We start from the raw sequence: 19,695 nt of genomic DNA on the forward strand, positions 1-19,695 counted from the left end.
AATTGGAGGTCGGGCGCGATCATTGCTCCGCGCTTGCTCCGCGCACAAATCAAAAAATTCTGCCTTCCAAAGCAAATAGTCCCTGCCATCCAGGACAGTCTTGGCTAAGGTTTGCCAATCATACGGGCAAAGGATTGAGGAAGCAATACTTTCTATGACTGCCAGCACATAAGGAGCCGTGGGTCCATATGTCGCAGCACCCTGTTTCACTTCTTTTAATAATTTGAAATTCAAGAGTTCGTGGGTACGTATTAACTGACCAGGATTAGTAGGGTCAGGTTGCTCCATCACAGGGAAACCCATCAATAATTCAATAGGTATCTCCTCTCCCCCTTCCATAGCAGCCCCCATCGCTTGCTGCAGAGGTGTTTGCGCTGGTTTCGGGACCCATGGAGGGGGTGGTGGAGGTGGTGGTGTGGAAGGAGCTGACTCAGTGCAAGGATTCCACTTTCCTTTCGGCCACTGCTCGGGATTACAGTCTATCAATGCAGATTCAGGCGAGGGAGGCAAAGGGGGGTCCGGACAAATCATAGCTTCGTCCGGGCCGGAGGCCACATCTATCCCCGCCAACTTTTCCTTCAAGGGAATTTTGTGTTCAGGAGTAAGGCAAATCTTTAATACGTTCCATATGGAGAACGCAGCGATAGGAAAAGCCTGGGGTCCTTCTTCTCGTAGTCTGGAACTCATCTGCCTTCCCACTATTTCCCATCGTTCTAAATCCACTATTCCTTCCTTTGGAAACCAAGGGCAACATTTTTCCACGCATTCCAAAAATTGTTCAATCTGGGCAGTAGTTATAATTAGCCCACGCTCCTTCACTACATCTTTTAACAACTGAATATAGTGATCCCGGGAGTGGAATTGAATCTGTCCCATTTTCTTCCCTGTAGTAAGCCTGGTGTTTGAAAACGAAAGTAAACTTAAATGCCCTCACCTTTTCCTTTCTTTGGTGAGTCACTGCGCAGTGATGAGTCGTTACGTGAGGGTTGCGGTGCTGAGTCTGAGGGTCCAGGGTTCAGGTCCCTGTTCGGGCACCATTTGTTGCCGTCTGCCTCCACGCCTCCAGTGCAGTGGGGAGACGGGCACATGCAATGGAAGAACACAGGCCAGGCGAGTCTCAAGGTGGACAAGGAGACTGTTTATTCAGCACACTGTGGAGGATTTTATACAGTGAGGAGCCTCAAGGGAGTCAGGGGACAGGCGGTTGACTGCAAGTTTATCAGCAAGGCTGAGCTTATCAGCAAGACTGAGCTCATCAGCAAGGCTGAGCTCATGCCTCGAGTTCCCAAGGCAATTCTCAGAACAGCACCAAGTTATTTATCTAGCAGCCTGACTTCCTTCATGGTTCCTTGTCGGTCTTCCTGTGAGCACAGAAGGCCAGGGGGCCTGGCTTACTACCTAGGCCCAGATGTTAGGTCTGCCACAGGGAAGTAATTGTTTTTCCTGTCTTTACCACACCCTGGCCAGTCTTCTTGAAAATGAACAATAATAAGTAGCATGGCCTAGTGGATAGAGCATGGGCCTGGGAGTCAGAGGACCTGAACTCCACAAGGATTCACAGTGTCTGCTATGTGAACTTTGGCAAGTCATTTCACTTCTCTGTGCCTCAGTTACCACATCTGTAAAATGGAGATTACAACTGTAAGCCCCTTGTGGGCCATGGACGGTGTCCAAAATGATCAGTTACGTTGCCAGCTTGTACTTCCCAAGCACTTAATACAATGCTCTGCACACAGTAAGCGCTCAATAAGTACGACTCAATGAATGAAATCAGTTTATATCTATCCCAGCACTTAGTTCAGTGCCTGGCACATAGTAAATGCTTAACAAATACCATAAAAAAGAAAACCCACAAACAAAAACCAAATTGTCTCTTCTCATCTCTGAGCCCCAGGATTTAGCATTCTTCAAGACAGACAAACTGCTTTAAGCTGTGAGAGAAAGTCATTCCTGTGAATTCTTATTATAATGGACCATGAGCCAATTACATTTGAACCTTGTAGATATTAGGCTGGGGTATCTGCTTTCATTCATTCATTCAATTGTAAGAAATGTGTCTGTTGTTATATCATACTCCCCCAAGCACTTAGTACAGTGCTCAGCACACAGTAAGAACACAGTAAATATGATTGAATGCATTTATTGAATTTTGAGCTCTGTACTAAGCTCTTGGGAGAGTACAACATAAAAATAAACGGTCACATTCCCTGCCCATTACGAGTTTACAGTCTAGAGAGACCAGCCTTCTGCACCAGCAACACCCTCATCTCATGGTCTCTGTAAGCTCTGTTTCTAGACTGGAAGCTCAATGTGGGCAGGGAACAAGTGAACCACCAACTCTGTTATATTGTACTCTCCCAAGTCCTTAGTACAGTGCTCTGCACACATTAAGTGCTCAATAAATACCACTAATTGATTGTTTGATTGTTCCCTCCGGATAACTGAGAACTTCTGAGGTGAAAAAGATGCTCAGAGTAGAGTCCATTGCCTTCAAGCAAAAGTGCTTCCCTTCAGTGCTGCCCCGCAGCCTAGCATCTGTTGGAATGTTGACCAATGGTTCAATACAGAAAATCCAGGAGGATCTTTTTTTCCTCTTCTTAATGCGTACTATGTGTCAAACACTGTTCTGAGCACTGTTGTAGATACAGGTTAATCGGTGGAACACAGTCCCTTTCTCACACTCTAAGTAAGAGGGAGAACATATATTGAATATCTATTTTACAGTTGAGGCTTGCCCAAGATTATCCAACAAGTAATCAGCAAAGCAGCGATTAGAATCCAGGTCCTCTGTCTCCCAGTACCATGGTCTTTCTACTAGGCCACGCTGCTTTCACAGCACCCCACTGGGACAGTCCTCCTGAAAACAAAATCAGAAATCAAGGCCACCGATAGGATAATATGAATGTACTTTTTATATTTTTTTAATTGTCAGGACTCATCACCATCAGTATTTATGGAGGCACCTTCTGTGTGCAGACTACTATAACTGAATAATATTGCTTAGAGTTTTTCTAAAGAAGTAGCGTGGCTCAGTGGAAAGAGTGTGGGCTTTGGAGTAAGAGGTCATGGGTTCATATCCTGGCTCTGCCAATTGTCAGCTGACTTCGGGCAAGTCACTTAACTTCTCTGTGCCTCAGTTACCTCATCTGTAAAATGGGGATTAAGACTGTGAGTCCCCCATGGGACAACGTGGTGACCTAGCGATTAGAACAGTGTTTCACATATAGTAAGTGCTTAATAAATGCCATCATCATTATTATTATTGTTAGACATCGATTCACTTCTGTGTTGTTATTAATAATAAGTGTTTACTCAGAATAAATCCACTGAGTCATGGTGTCCTATCTTTCATGATAAGGACGGGGACACCAGACAAAAATAAAACCCTAGAGATGGCTTTAAAGCACATCAGGGCTATTCACAGGACAAATTGAGATGAACTCCTCCCTTGGAATTCCAGGGCCCGGTTCTAGAGATATCTGAGCTAGGATGCAAGATGGGCCTCACTGCTATACTTGAAGGTAAGACCAGTGGTAGGTCAGGGGACTCCTGGGGTCACATAACGATAATTATAATAATTATGGTAATTGTTAAGCTCTTATTATGTGCCAAGCACTATTCTAAGCACTGGGGTCCCTCATTCTTAGTCCTCATTTCACAGATGAGGTAACTGAAGCCCAGAGAAATGAAGTGACTTGACCAAGGTCACACAGTAGACATGTGGTGGAACCTGGATTAGAACTCATATCCTTCTGACTCCCAGGCCCGTGCTCTTTTGAATAAACCACGCTGTTGGAGATGGGATTAGAACCCAGATATTCTGACTCCAAGGTCTGTGCTGTTTCCTGTAGGACATACTGCATTTTGCTCCCTCTTCAGGACTTAAGTCATGGAAATTTAAAGGCCTTTCTTAAAACCACGAGATAAATGAACAGATGAGGCACGTGGACATATTTTAAGGGGTAAATTCTGATTTCTTTTGTCATCACCCTGTAGTGCAACTCTATCCTGAAAGGAGTTCCAAGTAGTTAATGGAGTATTGTGAGCCCCACATGGGACAATCTGATCACCTTGTATTCCTCAACGTTTAGAACAGTGCTTTGCACACTGTAAGCGATTATTATTATTATTATTATTATTGTTAAGAAAATAGGCTTCTTTAACTGTTTGACCAATTGCAATGACTTTAGGCAAATTACCCAACAGCTTTCTGCCTCAATTTCTCCAACTGTAAAATGGGGATTAAAACTGACCTCTCTGTCTCTCTTTTCCCCTGTGGTCACACTATTTCCAATTGCTTTGCTTTTGGTCTTTCCCTCCTTCCCCCCTACCACACCTCCACACACCCTAGTGGCCTCACCCCCTGTTCTGTAGACTGTTCTCAGTTCCTTTGCAAGGCAGGGTATGTGTCAACCTACTCTGTTACAATGTACACTCTCAAGGGTTTAATACAGTAAGCACCCAGGATATACAGTAAGTATGATTTTATTGATCCTACGTCATTGTCCTCTAGAAGATATGGTCAATGAAAATGACACACAGATGGTACTTCATGAGTGTAAAATGTCTGTATTATCCAATCAATCAATCAACCAACCGTATTTATTGAGCATTTACTATGTGCAGAGCACTGTCCTAAGTGCTTGGGAGAGTACAATGCAACAAAATTAGCAGTCATGTTTCCATCCATAATAAGCTTACAGTTTAGAGTTTATAGTACTGCTGGGGTTATTGAACTCGTGTATCATTAGTATGCTTGTGAGAAACTAACACTCACTTCTGGAAGTCAGGTGGTGTGCAAATATGCTTGGCCAATGAAACATCAAATGTGGGGCCAGATTCAGGGCACATTTATTATGACTAGGTGAGAATCTGGAATTTGGCTTACCTGAGCACAATAGAACCAATTCTTACATTTAATCACATTGGAAGATCCTTGCTAGACTGTGAATGTCTTGTGGACTGGAATTAGGTCTTCTAACTCTATTGCAGTCTCCCAAGTGTTTAGTATGGTGCTCTGCACTGAGTAAATGCTCAATAAATGATATCACTTGATTTGTAATCCACTACACAAGTTGCTCCTGAAGTACTCATCGGCCTGGATTGGATAGAATGTGACAGCCCAGCAGATCACTGATTTGAGTGACTCTAACCATGCCTAGAAGAGTGGTCTTAGGGGTAGCCCTGGGCACCCCTTTGGTGTCTTGAGTAAGTGCCTTTGCCCAAGTGTGACTCCTGGGAATCCACATTGCCTCAGAGAAGGGGTATCCTATGGGAGGAGGAGGAAGGGTGCGGTTTGCAAAAGAAGGGTTTGATGGGTTTACAGATGTAACTGGGCTTCCTATCTGATCTACCTACCCTTAGTAAAAGGGGATGAATTATGACTTCCAATAAAACTTGTTGCATGGGATTGATATCTGCTAGTCATATGATGCAATCAGATCCCAGCCTGGCACCATCCTTCATTCCCCACCCCACCCCATAGACTAATTGCAAGGCTTACTACACCCTTTTCCTCCCCTCTCTCCAAGACCGTTGTAGGGCTGTCCCTTGGGAGACATCTGGTAGAATTTCCAAGTTTTCTCAGAAGTGCCATTCATTCATTGATGAATGAATGAATACATGAATTTATCGAGAGTTTACTGTGTGTAAAGCACTGTACTAAGTGCTTGGGAAGGTACAATCCAACCACAAACAGACACATTCCCTGTCATATTCTGGGAATCAGAAGATCAGGGTTTTCTATCTCCTCTTCTGCCGGTAGCTGAATACCACGGGCAAAGATGGCACTTCACAATGTTCTGTACCCCTGCCCATCTCCTTGCTTGTTGCATTCCGTGCCCCAGAGGGATCACAATAAGGGAGGGACGAGAGAATATGGATGGTGCTGTGCAAGCCATGAGCACTACAGACATCACTTGACATAAGTGTTTGGGTCTGGAGTGCTTGTCCATTTTTCCTGATCATTGACTGAGGAATTTAGCATAATTCTCCTGCACTACAGCAAAAGTACTGTACATTCAGTAGCAAAAGTTCCTGAGCCTAGTCCTAGAGAGAGGCTGAGAAGAAAAGTAAAGTAATTCACCTGATGCAACATTCGAGCTCTGTTCCTGTCCAGGGAGAAATGGAAAAATACTTCCCAAATGCTTGGGAAATTCATTCATTCATTCAATCATATTTACTGAGCACTTACTTCCCAAATACTTGGGAAATTCATTCATTCATTAATTCAATCGTATTTACTGAGTGCTTACTGTTTGCACAGCACTGTACTAAGCTCTTGGAAAGTACAATACAGCAATAAAGAAAAACAATCCCTGCTCACAACCAGCTTCTTTTAAAGTTCTTCCACAAAGTCGAGGGGACTTTTTGCAAGTATTTATACTTTGCTTTCAGGTACATCTAACACTTTTCCTCTGCTTCTCTCTTTTTTCAAGTCATTTTACTTTCTTCTCAACTTATTTGTCCCACGTTTTGGCGGTATTTTCTACTTTCATTTGTCTTTCCTGCTTTTTCACATATCCATCTTTCTCCTCCGTATATTTCCCTCCTTCTACTTTTTCTCCAGTTTTTGCTCTTATAATCCTAGATCTTCTATTTATCCATTTTTCTAGTTGCTCTCTTTCCCCACACCTGGTCTCCTGAGATCTTACTCTCTGATTTCTTTTCAACACCAGCAGCAGTGTCGGCAGACAAATTTAAAGAAAAAACACCCTTTTTTAATGGTACTTGTTAAGCACTTATGTGCCAAGCATTGTACTAAGTGCTGGGGTAAATAATCAAGTTGGACACAGACCCTTTCCCAGATGGGACTCACACTCTAAGTAACAGGCAGTAGGATTTAACCCTCATTTTACGGTTGAGGTAACAGAAATTAAGTGACTTGCCTAAGGTCACGTAGCAGGGAGGATTAGAACCCCGGTCCTTTGGCTCCCAGGCCCAAGCTCTTTCCACTAGGCCACACTGCTTCCCAGCATTTGGGATACTGTCAGTTACTCTGCTTTTCGTGATATTTATTCATTTCTCAAATTCTACACTTTCATCCATTCCCTTACTCTTAGAATTTATTCTTGCCTCATCATCATCATCATCAATCGTATTTATTGAGCACCTGCTATGTGCAGAGCACTGTACTAAGCGCTTGGGAAGTACAAATTGGCAACATATAGAGACAGTCCCTACCCAACAGTGGGCTCACAGTCTAAAAGGGGGAGACAGAGAACAAAACCAAGCATACTAACAAAATAAAATAAATAGAATAGATATGTACAAGTAAAATAAATAAATAAATAGAGTAATAAATATGTACAAACATATATACATATATACAGGTGCTCTGGGGAAGGGAAGGAGGTAAGATGGGGGGATGGAGAGGGGGACGGGGAAGAGGAAGGAAGGGGCTCAGTCTGGGAAGGCCTCCTGGAGGAGGTGAGCTCTCAGTAGGGCCTTTAAGGGAGGAAGAGAGCTAGCTTGGCAGATGGGCAGAGGGAGGGCATTCCAGGCCCGGGGGATGGTGTGGGCCGGGGGTCGATGGTGGGACAGGCGAGAACGAGGTACGGTGAGGAGATTAGCGGCGGAGGAGCGGAGGGTGTGGGCTGGGCTGTAGAAGGAGAGAAGGCAGGTGAGGTAGGAGGGGGTGAGGTGATGGAGAGCCTTGAAGCCCAGGGTGAGGAGTTTCTGCCTGATGCGCAGATTGATTGGTAGCCACTGGAGATTTTTGAGGAGGGGAGTAATATGCCCAGAGCGTTTCTGGACAAAGATAATCCGGGCAGCAGCATGAAGTATGGATTGAAGTGGAGAGAGACACAAGGATGGAAGATCAGAGAGAAGGCTGATGCAGTAGTCCAGACAGGATAGGATGAGAGCTTGAATGAGCAGGGTAGCGGTATGGATGGAGAGGAAAGGCCTCTTACCTCTTTCCCTCCTTCCTCAGCTCTGATAGTTCACTTCGATTTGTTTGTATTCACTACTAGTCCTCCAGTATCAGCTATTTCCCTCCTCTCTCTCTTGATTGTTATTATGGTATTTGTTAATAATTTTCATTGGATTTGTTAAGTGCTTACTATGTGCCAAGCACTGTTCTAAGCACTGGAAGAGCTTGCTATTCATTCAATCAATCATATTTCTTAAGCCCTTACTGTGTACAAATCACTGTACTAAATTCATTCATTCATTCAATCAATCATATTTATTAAGCACGTACTGTGTACAAATCACTGTACTAAATTCATTCATTCATTCATTCAGTTACATTTACTGAGCACTTACTGTGTGCAGAGCACTGTACTAAGAGCTTGGAAAGTACAATTTGGCAACAGATAGAGAAAATCCCTACCCACAAAGGGCTCACAGTCTAGAAAGGGGAGACAGACAAAAAAACCCAACCATTAGATAGGCATCAATAGCAACAAAATAGCTAGAATTATAGATATTTAGGAGAGTTCAATATACAGTTAACAAATACATTCCCTGCCCACAATGAGCTTCCATGTGTCCAGCACTACTTTACGTGTTGTTAGATAATTATAATAATAATAATAATAATAATAATAATAATAATAATAATAATAACATTTATTAAGTGCTTACGATGTGCAAAGCACTGTTCTACGCGCTGGGGAGGTTACAAGGTGATCAGGTTGTCCCAGGGGGGCTCATAATCTTATTCCCCATTTTACAGATGTGGTAATTTAGGCCCAGAGAAGTTAAGTTACTTGCACAAAATCACATAGCTGACAATTGGTGGAGCTGGGATTTGAACCCATGACCTCTGACTCCAAAGTCTGCACTCTTTCCAATGAACCATGCTGCTTCTTTACAAAATAGAGAAGATACAAAATAGTCATGTCAAACATAGTCCCTGTAACCCATAGGGCTCCAGTTTTGGTAGGAGTGTGAACAGGCATTGAATTCCTATTTTAAAGATGAGGAAACTGAGGCACAGAACACTTAAGTGACTTGCCCAAGGCCATACAGCAGACAAGTGATAGAGCCAAAATTTGAACCGAGGTCATCTGAGTTCCAGGGTTGTGTTTTTTCCACCAGATCATGTTGCTCTTCATTAGAAGGCATTTTTTTCCTCAGTTCATGTGCATTGTGTTCTCACTTTTTTCACAGTGGTCACCTCCCCCCTGCTCTTTGGGGTGATTTGGGCAGGTTGCAGTTTGGAGTAAATTGAACTTGCTCCCCTCCAATCATTTCTAGGTAAATAGGCATTTGTAACGGGGGGTAAGCTTAGCACAGGCTGGCTATCTTTTTCTATATCTAGGTTTTGTAGGTGGGTGCTGTATGTGAAAAATATTTTATATTTTTCCTGTATAGCTCCTGAGTTTGATTCCTCCCAATAACATCACCCAATGTGGAAACTGCAGCATCCAACTCCTGAGAAACACTCTAAAGAATTCTAGTAGATTGAAATATTTTTTATCAATCAATCAATCAATCATATTTATTGAGCGCTTACTGTATGCACAGCACTGTACTAAGCGCTTGGGTAGTACAAGTTGGCAACATATAGAGACAGTCCCTACCCAACAGTGGGCTCACAGTCTAAAAGGGGGAGACAGAGAACAAAACCAAACATACTAACAAAATAAAAAATAGAATAGATATGTACAGGTAAAATAAATAATAATAAATAAATAAATAAATAGAGTAAATAAGTAATAAATATGTACAAACATATATACATATATACAGGCGCTGTGGGAAAGGGAAGGAGGTAAGATGGGGGGATGGAGAGGGGATGAGGGGGAGAGGAAGGAAGGGGCTCAGTCTGGGAAGGCCTCCTGGAGGAGGTGAGCTCTCAGTAGGGCCTTGAAGGGAGGAAGAGAGCTAGCTTGGCGGATGGGCAGAGGGGGGGCATTCCAGGCCCGAGGGATGATGTGGGCCGGCGGTCGATGGCGGAACAGGCGAGAACGAGGTACGGTGAGGAGCTTAGTGGCAGAGGAGCAGAGGGTGCGGGCTGGGCTGTAGAAGGAGAGAAGGGAGGTGAGGTAGGAGGGGCCGAGGTGATGGAGAGCCTTGAAGCCCAGGGTGAGGAGTTTCTGCCTGATGCGCAGATTGATTGCTAGCCACCGGAGTGCTTATTGTGTGCAGAACACTGTACTGAGTGCAGGGAAAGAATGCACCAGTGGAAATTAGGGTGCCTGTCCCTCATGGGGCTCCCAGAGCCTGGCCTTGGCAGTCAGAGGTCGTGGGTTCTAATCCCAGCTCTGCCACTTGTCAGCTTGGGCAAGTCCCTTAATTTCTTTGTACCTCTGTTACCTCATCTGTGAAATGGGGATGAAGACTGTGGGCTCCACGTGGGACAACCTGATTAACTTGTATATACCCCAGAGCTTAAACCAGTGTTTGGCATATAGTAAGTGCTTAACAAATACCAACATTATTATCATTATTGTTGTTATTATCAGTTTAAGTGGGGATAATGGATTGGAGACAGAAACACCAGGAGTGAAGATACATTTAAACAAAACATAAAAGGATGAACAATATAACCTCAAAGTCTTGGAGGTGATGGAGGGTGCAGCTTTTATCCCTGGCCCGGTGTGTATGGAATATGCTGAGAATCAGGGCCCTAGACGGTGGTAGGGAAAGGAGCAGTTACTCCAGAAACTTTTCTCTGTGGCAACGGAGGGATGGAGTGTGAGCAGTAGAAGCTTTTATTCTCATGCATTCAGATAATGCTGAGAACAAGGACCCTCAGTGGAAGGAGGGAAGGTGGCGGTTACCATGTGCTTTTCTCAGCGGTGATGAAGGGGTCCGAGATAATGTGGGAGCCACTTATATCCTGGGTGCACATATCAGGCTGGGAGCAGGGACCCTTGGTGGAGGAATGGTAGGCGGTTGTTACCACGGCGCTTTTCTCGGAGAAGATGGAAGAAACCTGAATTGAAATAGCAATGAAAGAAATCAAACACATTCAGCAAAATCAAAATTAGGAAACATTTACTATCTTCTGACAGTTGTAAAAACTTTGACAAGTCGCAGGATGTGCACCCCTCTCTGTCTTTCTGCCTCTTTCTCTACATATTAATTCTTTGTATCTGTATTTCTCAATTTCAAGGTGGCCCCAATAGACAATGCCATAAAAATCAAGGTTTAATAAGACTTTGGTTGAAAACAGAGCTTTTACAATTCCCATCGACTACACTGATCACCTCTGTCAGAGAGTTAATCTTTTCAGATACAGTACATGGGAAAGGGGAGACACAATTGTGAACATTTACCTGGTTAGAGATGTTCAAAATAAATTAAACCTTTTCACAAGGCTACTCTGGACCCACGGTTCTTCAATTTTAGCACTATTGGTCAGGTTTCTCCCACCAATCCTAATGAATATGGATTTGGGGAAGGGTAGAGGCAACTCTTGAGGGGAACAGAATACAGAGTTTGCATTTCAGAGCCCTTCAACTCTTTTACTGATCAACAAATTAATGTTTACAGAGGCTAGGCTCTTGGATTAACATAGTTAAATCCCAATGAACCATGGGTTTTTTTTTAATCATTTCAGGGACAGAGCTCTGGGAATGTTTTCACCACCTGCAATAAGTCAATGGGAAATGAGAAAAGTGTCACAGAATTCATTCTTTCGTGAGACCAGAATGTTCAGATATTTTGCTTTGTGCTGTTTTTGTTCTGTTACATTATCCTCTTAATGGGAAATCTTCTTATTCTCATCACCGTTGGATGCAGTAATCTTATCAACCAACCTATGTATTATTTCCCGGCACACATGTCTTCCATAGACGTGTGCTATACTTCTACAGTTGCCCCCAAACTGATCCGGGACTTGCTCGCTAAAACAGAAGTCATTACTTTCGACAACTGCATGTTGCAACTCTTCAGCCTGCACTTCTTTACGTGCATCAAGGTCTTCATTCTTACAGCAATGGCCTTTAACCGATATGTGGCCATCTGCAGACCTCTACACTACATGGTCATCATGAGTAGGAAGAAATACAAATTTCTGATCTTGGCTTCCTGGGTGGATGGGGCCATCCACACATTTCCCCAATTGTTCATGGTTTTCCAGTTGCCCTTCTGTGGTCCCAGTGAGGTACACAACTACTTCTTTGATATTTGTCCCTTGCTGAAAGTCACTTGCGTGGACACCTATCTTGTGGGCATCCTGGGCGTGGCAAATTCAGTGATGGTGGCCTTGGTCACTTTCATCATCTTGTTGGTTTCCTATGTCTTCATATTGTTTTCCCTAAGAACCCATTCAGCGGAAGGGTGCTGCAAAGCCCTCTCCACCTGCGGGTCTCACATTGTGGTGGTCTTCTTATTCTTCATGCCCTCCATCTTCACCTACCTGTGGTCCCCCTCCAGCTACTCTGAGTATAAGGTGCTTTCTGTCTTTTACACCATAAATGCTCCCAAATTCAAACCCTTAATTTACACGATGAGAAAGACAGAGATGAGAAATTCCATGAGAAAGGTCCGGTGTAGAAAGGTGTCTTCAGAAGGGTAACTTAATTAGCGACATTCCTTCATTGGCAGTCCACTCTGAGAAAGGGAAAGTGAATCCTGACTGAAACTAATTGAACAAATGAACGACCCCTTCAAGGTCCAGCATGCTGAATCGACAATACTCAGTGGAAACAAAGTCCCCAGACTCCCTGTATTCCAAATATGATTGATTTGCTTTTTATGGATCCTTAATGGGAAGTGAAAGTGGATTTCCCTCCCTCTCTAGACTGTAGGCTCTTTGTGGGCAGTGGACATGTCTACCAACTTTGTTGTATTCTCTTAAGGGCTTAATACAGTGTACTGCACACAGTAAGCCCTCAATAAATACCATCTTTTGATTGACTTGGGGAATGTGGTGAATCTCTTGGACTATTATCTGGTGTGTATTATATTCTGTGTGATTCTCATTCACTTGGGGAAATTCTACTTTGGTGCTAAAGTGGTATGGTTGGACTTTATTGTTATGTTGTACTCTTCCAAGCACTCAATACAGTGCTCTGCAAACAGGAAGTGCTTAATGAACGCGACTGAATGAATTACTTTTCTGCTCATTAAGAATAATTTTTATCTGTTTGATTGTCTTCATCTTCAGAAATGCTTTACCGCTCAGAAAATTATCTTCCTCAACAAGCCCCATTTCAAAGGGCTTAGTCATTGATAAAGTAACATGTTTCACAATAGGACTGGAGCAGATACTTACCTCAACCTAATACTTTCGTGAATGTTAGTTCTTCTACTCAAACCCTAACTCCTAAACTTTTTTTATGTTGGCACTCTCTACCATTCACTGAACTGCAGTAATAGAAATGCCGATGAGGAAAAGGGGACAGTCTCACAGTGTTCCACTGAAGGGCTTCACAAGGTGAAATGTCTCTCACATTGATTGGAGTTGAATTTCTAAAATGGCACTGTTATTTTTATTCTGGCTTTCTCTGCTAGACTGTGAATTCCTTAAGGATGGGCCAGTGCTTATTCACCTTTGCTATATCCCCAGGTGTCTAATTCAGTGCTCTATGCATAATATACACTAAATAAGTCATTTTCCTGATGATGAGCTCTGTCTCAGTGCTGTTGTTGATTGTGTTTCAGGATCTCAGTGCTCAGGACCCCCTTTTACTATTTGATTACTGCTTATTTAGTGCTCTGAAAACAGTTCGAGAAGCTGTGTGTGCCTCCTCTAGAAAGATCATGTCATAACTACATAGAGAATTGGTCAGTTACAATAGTTTTATTATATTACACTAGTATGTTATATTGTATACTATACTTGCATACTATAGTATACAATTGTAGTGTACTATAGTATACTATACTAGTTTTAGTAGTTTTACTATCTATAGTTACTATAAGTATTTTGATTAGTATGAAAATTGACTGCCCCCAGTCTCCCTTTGAAAAACAGCATGGCCTACTGGGAAGACCATGGGCCTGGAAATCAGAGGATGTGGGTTCTAATACTGGTTATGCCACTTAGCTCTATGAGCCACTTAATGTCTCTGTGCCTCAGTTTCTTCCCCTGTAAAAAGGGGATTCAGTGCCTTTACTCCCACCTACTTAGACTGTAAGCCCCATTTGGAACAGGGACTGAGTCCATCCTTATTATGTTTATTTACCCCAACACTTAGTACTGTGCCTGATACATAGTAAGTGCTTAACAAATGTCACAATTATTATTATTATTATTATTATTATTATTTTTAACGGTATTTATTGAGTACCTACTGAGGACAATACACTGTACTAAGCCCTTGGGAAAGCACCCCAGAAGCACAAGGCACAATTCCCGTCCACGAGGAGCTAACACTCTAATGGAGGAGATGGAAATTCAAAATAAATAAATTGAATGTAAATAAATTTTGTTCTGTTTTGTTTTGGTTGTTTTTATGGCATTTGTTAAGTGCTTACTATATGCCACGTATGGTATTAAACTGTGGTTGGACACAGTCCATGTTCCACATAGGGCTCACAGTCTTAATCCACCTTTTACAGATATGGTAACTGAGGAACAGAGAAAGTGAAGTGATTTGCCCAAAGTCACATTCATTCATTCATTCATTCAATCGTATTTATTGACCACTTACTGTGTGCAGAACATTGTACTAAGCACTTGGGAAGTACAAGTTGACAACATATAGAAACGGTCCCTACCCAACAGCAGGCTCACAGTCTAGAAAGGGGAGACAGACAACAAAACAAAACATATTAACAAAATAAAATAAATAGAATAAATATGTACAAACAAAATAAATGAATAGATTAATAAATACGTACAAACATATATACATATATACAGGTGCTGTGGGGAGGGAAAGGAGGTAAGGTGGGGGGTTGGGGAGGGGGAGGAGAGGGAGAGGAAGGAGGGGTCTCAGTCTGGGAAGGCCTCCTGGAGGAGGTGAGCTCTCAGTAGGGCTTTGAAGGGAGGAAGAGAGCTAGTTTGGTGGATATGTGGAGGGAGGGCATTCCTGGCCAGGGGGATGACATGGGCCGGGAGTCTATGGAAGACAAATGAAAGACAAATGGCAGAGCTGGGATTCGAATCCAGGTCCTTCTGACTCCCAGGCCTGTGCTCTATCCACTAGGCCATAATAATACTCCAAATGTTCAAAGGAATATACAAATAACACTATATGGATGTGCCCAGATATTCTGAAAATATTTCATTCTCTCAATAGGTTTGCCACAGCGAGATTTGGGATGGAGTAAGCCCTTTGGAGAGGGGTGCTCTAGAAAAGTCCATGTGGTCCCCAAATGTGGTCTCCAAATTTTGGCCAAGACAAAATTGTGTCACCCATTTCCAGATAATTATGGCAAGGTGGTTGGGAAAATGCCCTAGGGAGATTGAGATCCACAAAAGCTCTACCCACCTCTACCCAGAATTCCTCTTGCTCAGATCCATGAGATCTCATTACTAATTAGGGAACAGATTATCCTGAGAGGGAACAATATTACTTACTGCTCCACAGCTTGGACTCCTTTGCCTGATGTATATATATATCATCATATATTAGGGGTAGGGGTGTCCCACAGCTCAAGCCGGTATTGGTTGAGCTCCCGAGGCCAGCTTTCCGTTAGGGGCCGGGCATTGGGTTGGCCACAGAGGGGAGGAAGTGACTATTTGGGGAGGGCGGGAGGGTGTCTTACTGGAGGGCTGGGTGGAGACCTGGGACGGTAGGCATGGGAGGGGGGAAGAAGAGAGCAGCATTGTCCAGAAGAGAGTTCATGAAGACAAGAGTCTAGAATTAAGGCAGTTTGAATGTGAGGGAAGGGAGGCCCCCGCGCCCAAGCTCCCCTACCTTTCCTCTGTCGTAGCTGAGGGCACAGCTAGAAAGACCGGGTTGAAACTTAACGTGCGACCAGAGGGCACTTCAGCAGCAGAAAGTGTTTGCTGAGCTAGGTGCATTTTCCAAATTAGATGTGACCTCTGTGGGGAGGGGTGGACAGCAGGCTCCAGGTCAGTTAGGGTGCCGAGGGTGACTGTCTGTCCCTGGCGTAGTGGATAGAACACAGGTCTGCGAGTCAGGAGGTCCTGGGTTCTAATTCCGGCTCCTCCTCTTGTCCACTCTGTGACCTTGGACATGTCACTTCTCCCTGCCTCAGGTACCTCATCTGTTAAATGGGGATTGAGATTGGGAGCTCCACATGGGACAGGGACTGTGTCCAACCTGATCTGTTTGTATTCCCCCCGTTGTTGGGTAGGGACCATCTCTATATGTTGTCAACTTGTACTTCCCAAGCGCTTAGTACAGTGCTCTGCACACAGTAAACGCTCAAAAAATACGATTGAATGAATGAATATAATGTCACCCAGGGTTCACGTTACACCACTAAAGAAAAAGTACACAGTCTACCAGTGAAATAACTAAAGTGTTCCTTTGATTTTCTGCCATACCAGAAGCAGCGTGGCTCAATGGAAAGAGCACGGGCTTGGGAGTAAGAGGTCATGGGTTCAAATCCCAGCTCTGCCAACTGTCAGCTGTGTGACTGAGCAAGTCACTTAACTTCTCTGTGCCTCAGTTACCTCATCTGTAAAATAGGGATGAAGACTGTGAGTCCCATGTGAGACAATATGATCACCTTGCATCCTTCCCAGTGCTTAGAACAGTGTTTTGCACATAATAAGCACATAACAAACGCCATTATTATTATTATTATTGTTGTTTCCAGGGTTAGTCATAGGGATTGTGTATCATTCAAGGGCAACAATACTGATTGCTGTAGGAATCCAGAGAAGCAACACTCATGGTGATATCATTTTACTAATCAATTCCTGGATAGAATAGGCAATCTCAGCCTTGTCCCGAGGAGATGATGATAATGTGTCCAGCCAGGTTGTACCGTGGGAGAATTAGATTTAAATTACAATATGAAATGTTATGTCATTAGAACACAATTGAATTGAAAAATAGATCATTTCTGAGGTTAATTCCTGAATGGTATGTGTGGCAAAAACTGGATGAGAGCCTTTAATGAAAATAAAATGAGTCATGTGCAAAAACTAAGTTAATTCCTTTTTCTTAAGACTTTACAACTCATTGCAGCTCCATCACATGATCAGAACAATTTATGGTGTTTTGCTAAATTTATGTTATCCATGATTTAGAATATTACAACATATCACACTGTGCATCATTAAAAGTCACCATCATTAAAACTTCATTATCATTAATCATTAAAACATTTTAATCAATCAATCAATCAATCGTATTTATTGAGTGCTTACTGTGTGCAGAGCACTGTACTAAGCGCTTGGGAAGTACAAGTTGGCAACATATAGAGACAGTCCCTACCCAACAGTGGCCTCACAGTCTAAAAGGGGGAGAGATAATAATGGAATTTATTAAGCGCTTACTATGTGCAAAGCACATTACATTACATTAATCATCATCATTTTAACCATTTAATCATTTTAATCATCATGATAAAAATCATCATTTTTATCATCATTAAAACATCATTAAAGTCATCATTAAAGGAGTTGTTATATACAGATGATTATGATCTTGAGGCATTCCCATGAAGATTTATAAAAGAATTGAAAACCCCTTTTTATGAACGATTCAGAATTGCTTCATAGAGTCAGAACAGTGTCACCGTGGGTTGAGAAAATTGCTGATGAAAAGTGAGGTTATTTAACAACCTCAATCAATCAGGTTGATTGAGGTTGTTAATCAATCAATCAATCAGTAGATTATATTGTTGCAATGTACTCTCCTAAACACTTAATACAGTGTCTTGCACACAGTAAGCACTCAATTAAATATAATTGAATTAATGAATAATAATTAATGAGTGCTATACTCTGTGTAGAACTCTGTACTAGGTGCTTAGGAGAGTACAAATAAATTAATAAGGATCTCTGCCATTAAGGGAGTTCCCTGTCTACCAGTTTGCAATCTAGGATTTAGCCTATGCCTATCAGGTTCATGTCTTACTCCCTTTTGGATACTCTTTTTCAGTTCTTAGTTCTCTAAACATTGTAAGCATTTGTTAAATACTATTGCTACTACAACTGCTACCACTGTGACATACTACCCCAACTACTAGTAACTCACAAATTATGAGATCAATTTTTATGACCTAGCTTAGGTTACTATTTAAAATACATTGTAATATCACTTGTTATAATGCTTTCTACACTGTTATGGTGGTATTGTGAAAGCATTGCTGTGGTTGGAATGTTTGATGGGAGATAGGGGAAAATGATTTAATTTGCCAGTGCTGAATGACTCTCTGCTGGAATGACAATGTGGCATGCCCTAGATATAAGTTATTCATCGCCCTCTGGTGCCTCTTAGACACTACTGTGTACTGTTCTAATGCCTATAAGGACAATTTAGCAATGGGGGAATTATATTAAGAAATAAAGCAAGTAACAATAAACCTCCTACTCTTCTCTGCCATTTGCCAGACTGAGGTTTAATATCAAGGGATGGAGAAATAAGTAACTTACCAATCAATTGGTATTTACTGAGTGCTTCTTTGTGCAGGGCACTGTACTAAAGTGCTTGGGAGAGTATAATTCCTTATATATGCAACTTAATACGATGGTTGAGAAAAAAGATATAAGGTGAAATAACTTTGCATTTCTGGAACTGCTATTTGATAAACTTTTCCCCTTGTAACAGTGCATTTACAATAATTATGGTTTCATAGGTCAACTGATCACAGCTGTCCAGGTTGAGGGAATTTGAAAGCTCAATATGTTTAGAGTAAATGGGACTTATGTTTTTGTCCCAGGTGTCACACTAATTAAGGTAAACCTCAGCCAAATATATTTTTTATGTTATTTGTTAAGCTTTCAGTATGTGCCATGGCGCTGCCTACCTAAGCCACTGGGTTAGATACAAGTTAATTCAAGTTGAACACCATCCCTGTCCCCACATGAGGCCCCTCACAGCCTTAATCCTCATTTTACAGATGAGGTAACTGAGCCCCCAGAAAAGTTAAGTGACTTGCCCCAATGTCACACAGCAGACATGTAATGGAGTTGGATTAAAACCTCCAGATCCCTTCTGACTTCAGGACAGTGAGCTCTACCCACTAAGGCAATGCTGACTTTCTATGTAGAATGCTTTCATATAATTAGAAACTATATTAACTAGACTAGATTGACTTGACTAGACTAGATGAGATGCTGTGGGAGGAAACATGGATTCCCATTATTACTGCTACACTGAAGCAGGAAAGAGAAAGAACCAAAAGGACAGGTATAAGGATGGATTTGTCAGGTGCATTGGTGGGGACTGAGATCAAAGAATCCAAAGGGATTTTTGGAGTCTTTTTCGCTAGGGGACGTGAAAGCGATTCTGTAGATAATTCTCCAGGGTAGCGATTCAGCACCAGGGAGATAGTTGGTGGGGTTTTTTCGAAACAATGAATTCTTAGCTCCTCTCAACGGTTAGGAAAGGATGCAATGCCAGGTGTTGGAAAGCTAAGCAGATTTTATGCATAGCCTCCTTGAATGGGTAGTCCTAATTGTACAGTTTCTAGATGCATGTTAGCTCACTGTGGGCAGGGAACATGTAACCGACTCTGCGTTGTACTCTCCCAAGTGCTTAGTACAGTAAAAACTCAGTAAATACTATTGATTTCATATCAAAATCAATGCATATTTCAGTGTTGACTCTAAAGAGGATTTGGTATAAGGATGGTATTCACACAATCCCTTACTTTCAAAATGATTTTACTGTTTTAAACACTTTAACCTTAATAAATTTCTTC

At 42.3% G+C, this 19,695-nt stretch overlaps 1 protein-coding gene across 1 annotated transcript; it reads left to right on the forward strand.

Annotated features, from left to right (window-relative positions):
- Nucleotides 1-11,737: 11,737 nt before the first annotated feature.
- Nucleotides 11,738-19,303, forward strand: LOC119940036 (olfactory receptor 4P4-like). Its single transcript, XM_038760097.1, has 5 exons — nucleotides 11,738-12,471; nucleotides 13,067-13,136; nucleotides 15,832-15,925; nucleotides 17,536-17,593; nucleotides 19,264-19,303. Exons 1-5 carry the CDS (start codon nucleotides 11,738-11,740, stop codon nucleotides 19,301-19,303), a joined length of 996 nt encoding a protein of 331 aa, XP_038616025.1.
- Nucleotides 19,304-19,695: the final 392 nt, after the last annotated feature.

The sequence above is a fragment of the Tachyglossus aculeatus genome, chromosome 18 (genome assembly GCF_015852505.1).
Source record: "Tachyglossus aculeatus isolate mTacAcu1 chromosome 18, mTacAcu1.pri, whole genome shotgun sequence".
NCBI classification, from domain to species: domain Eukaryota; kingdom Metazoa; phylum Chordata; class Mammalia; order Monotremata; family Tachyglossidae; genus Tachyglossus; species Tachyglossus aculeatus.

Coding starts and splice junctions, on each gene's coding strand:
- LOC119940036 (XM_038760097.1), top strand. CDS start 11,738: ATGTCTTCCATAGACGTGTGCTATACTTCTACAGTTGCCCCCAAACTG. Junction 15,926..17,535: donor GGGTGGACAGCAGGCTCCAG/GTCAGTTAGGGT, acceptor TGAACGATTCAG/AATTGCTTCATAGAGTCAGA. Junction 17,594..19,263: donor GAGAAAATTGCTGATGAAAA/GTGAGGTTATTT, acceptor CTTTTTCGCTAG/GGGACGTGAAAGCGATTCTG.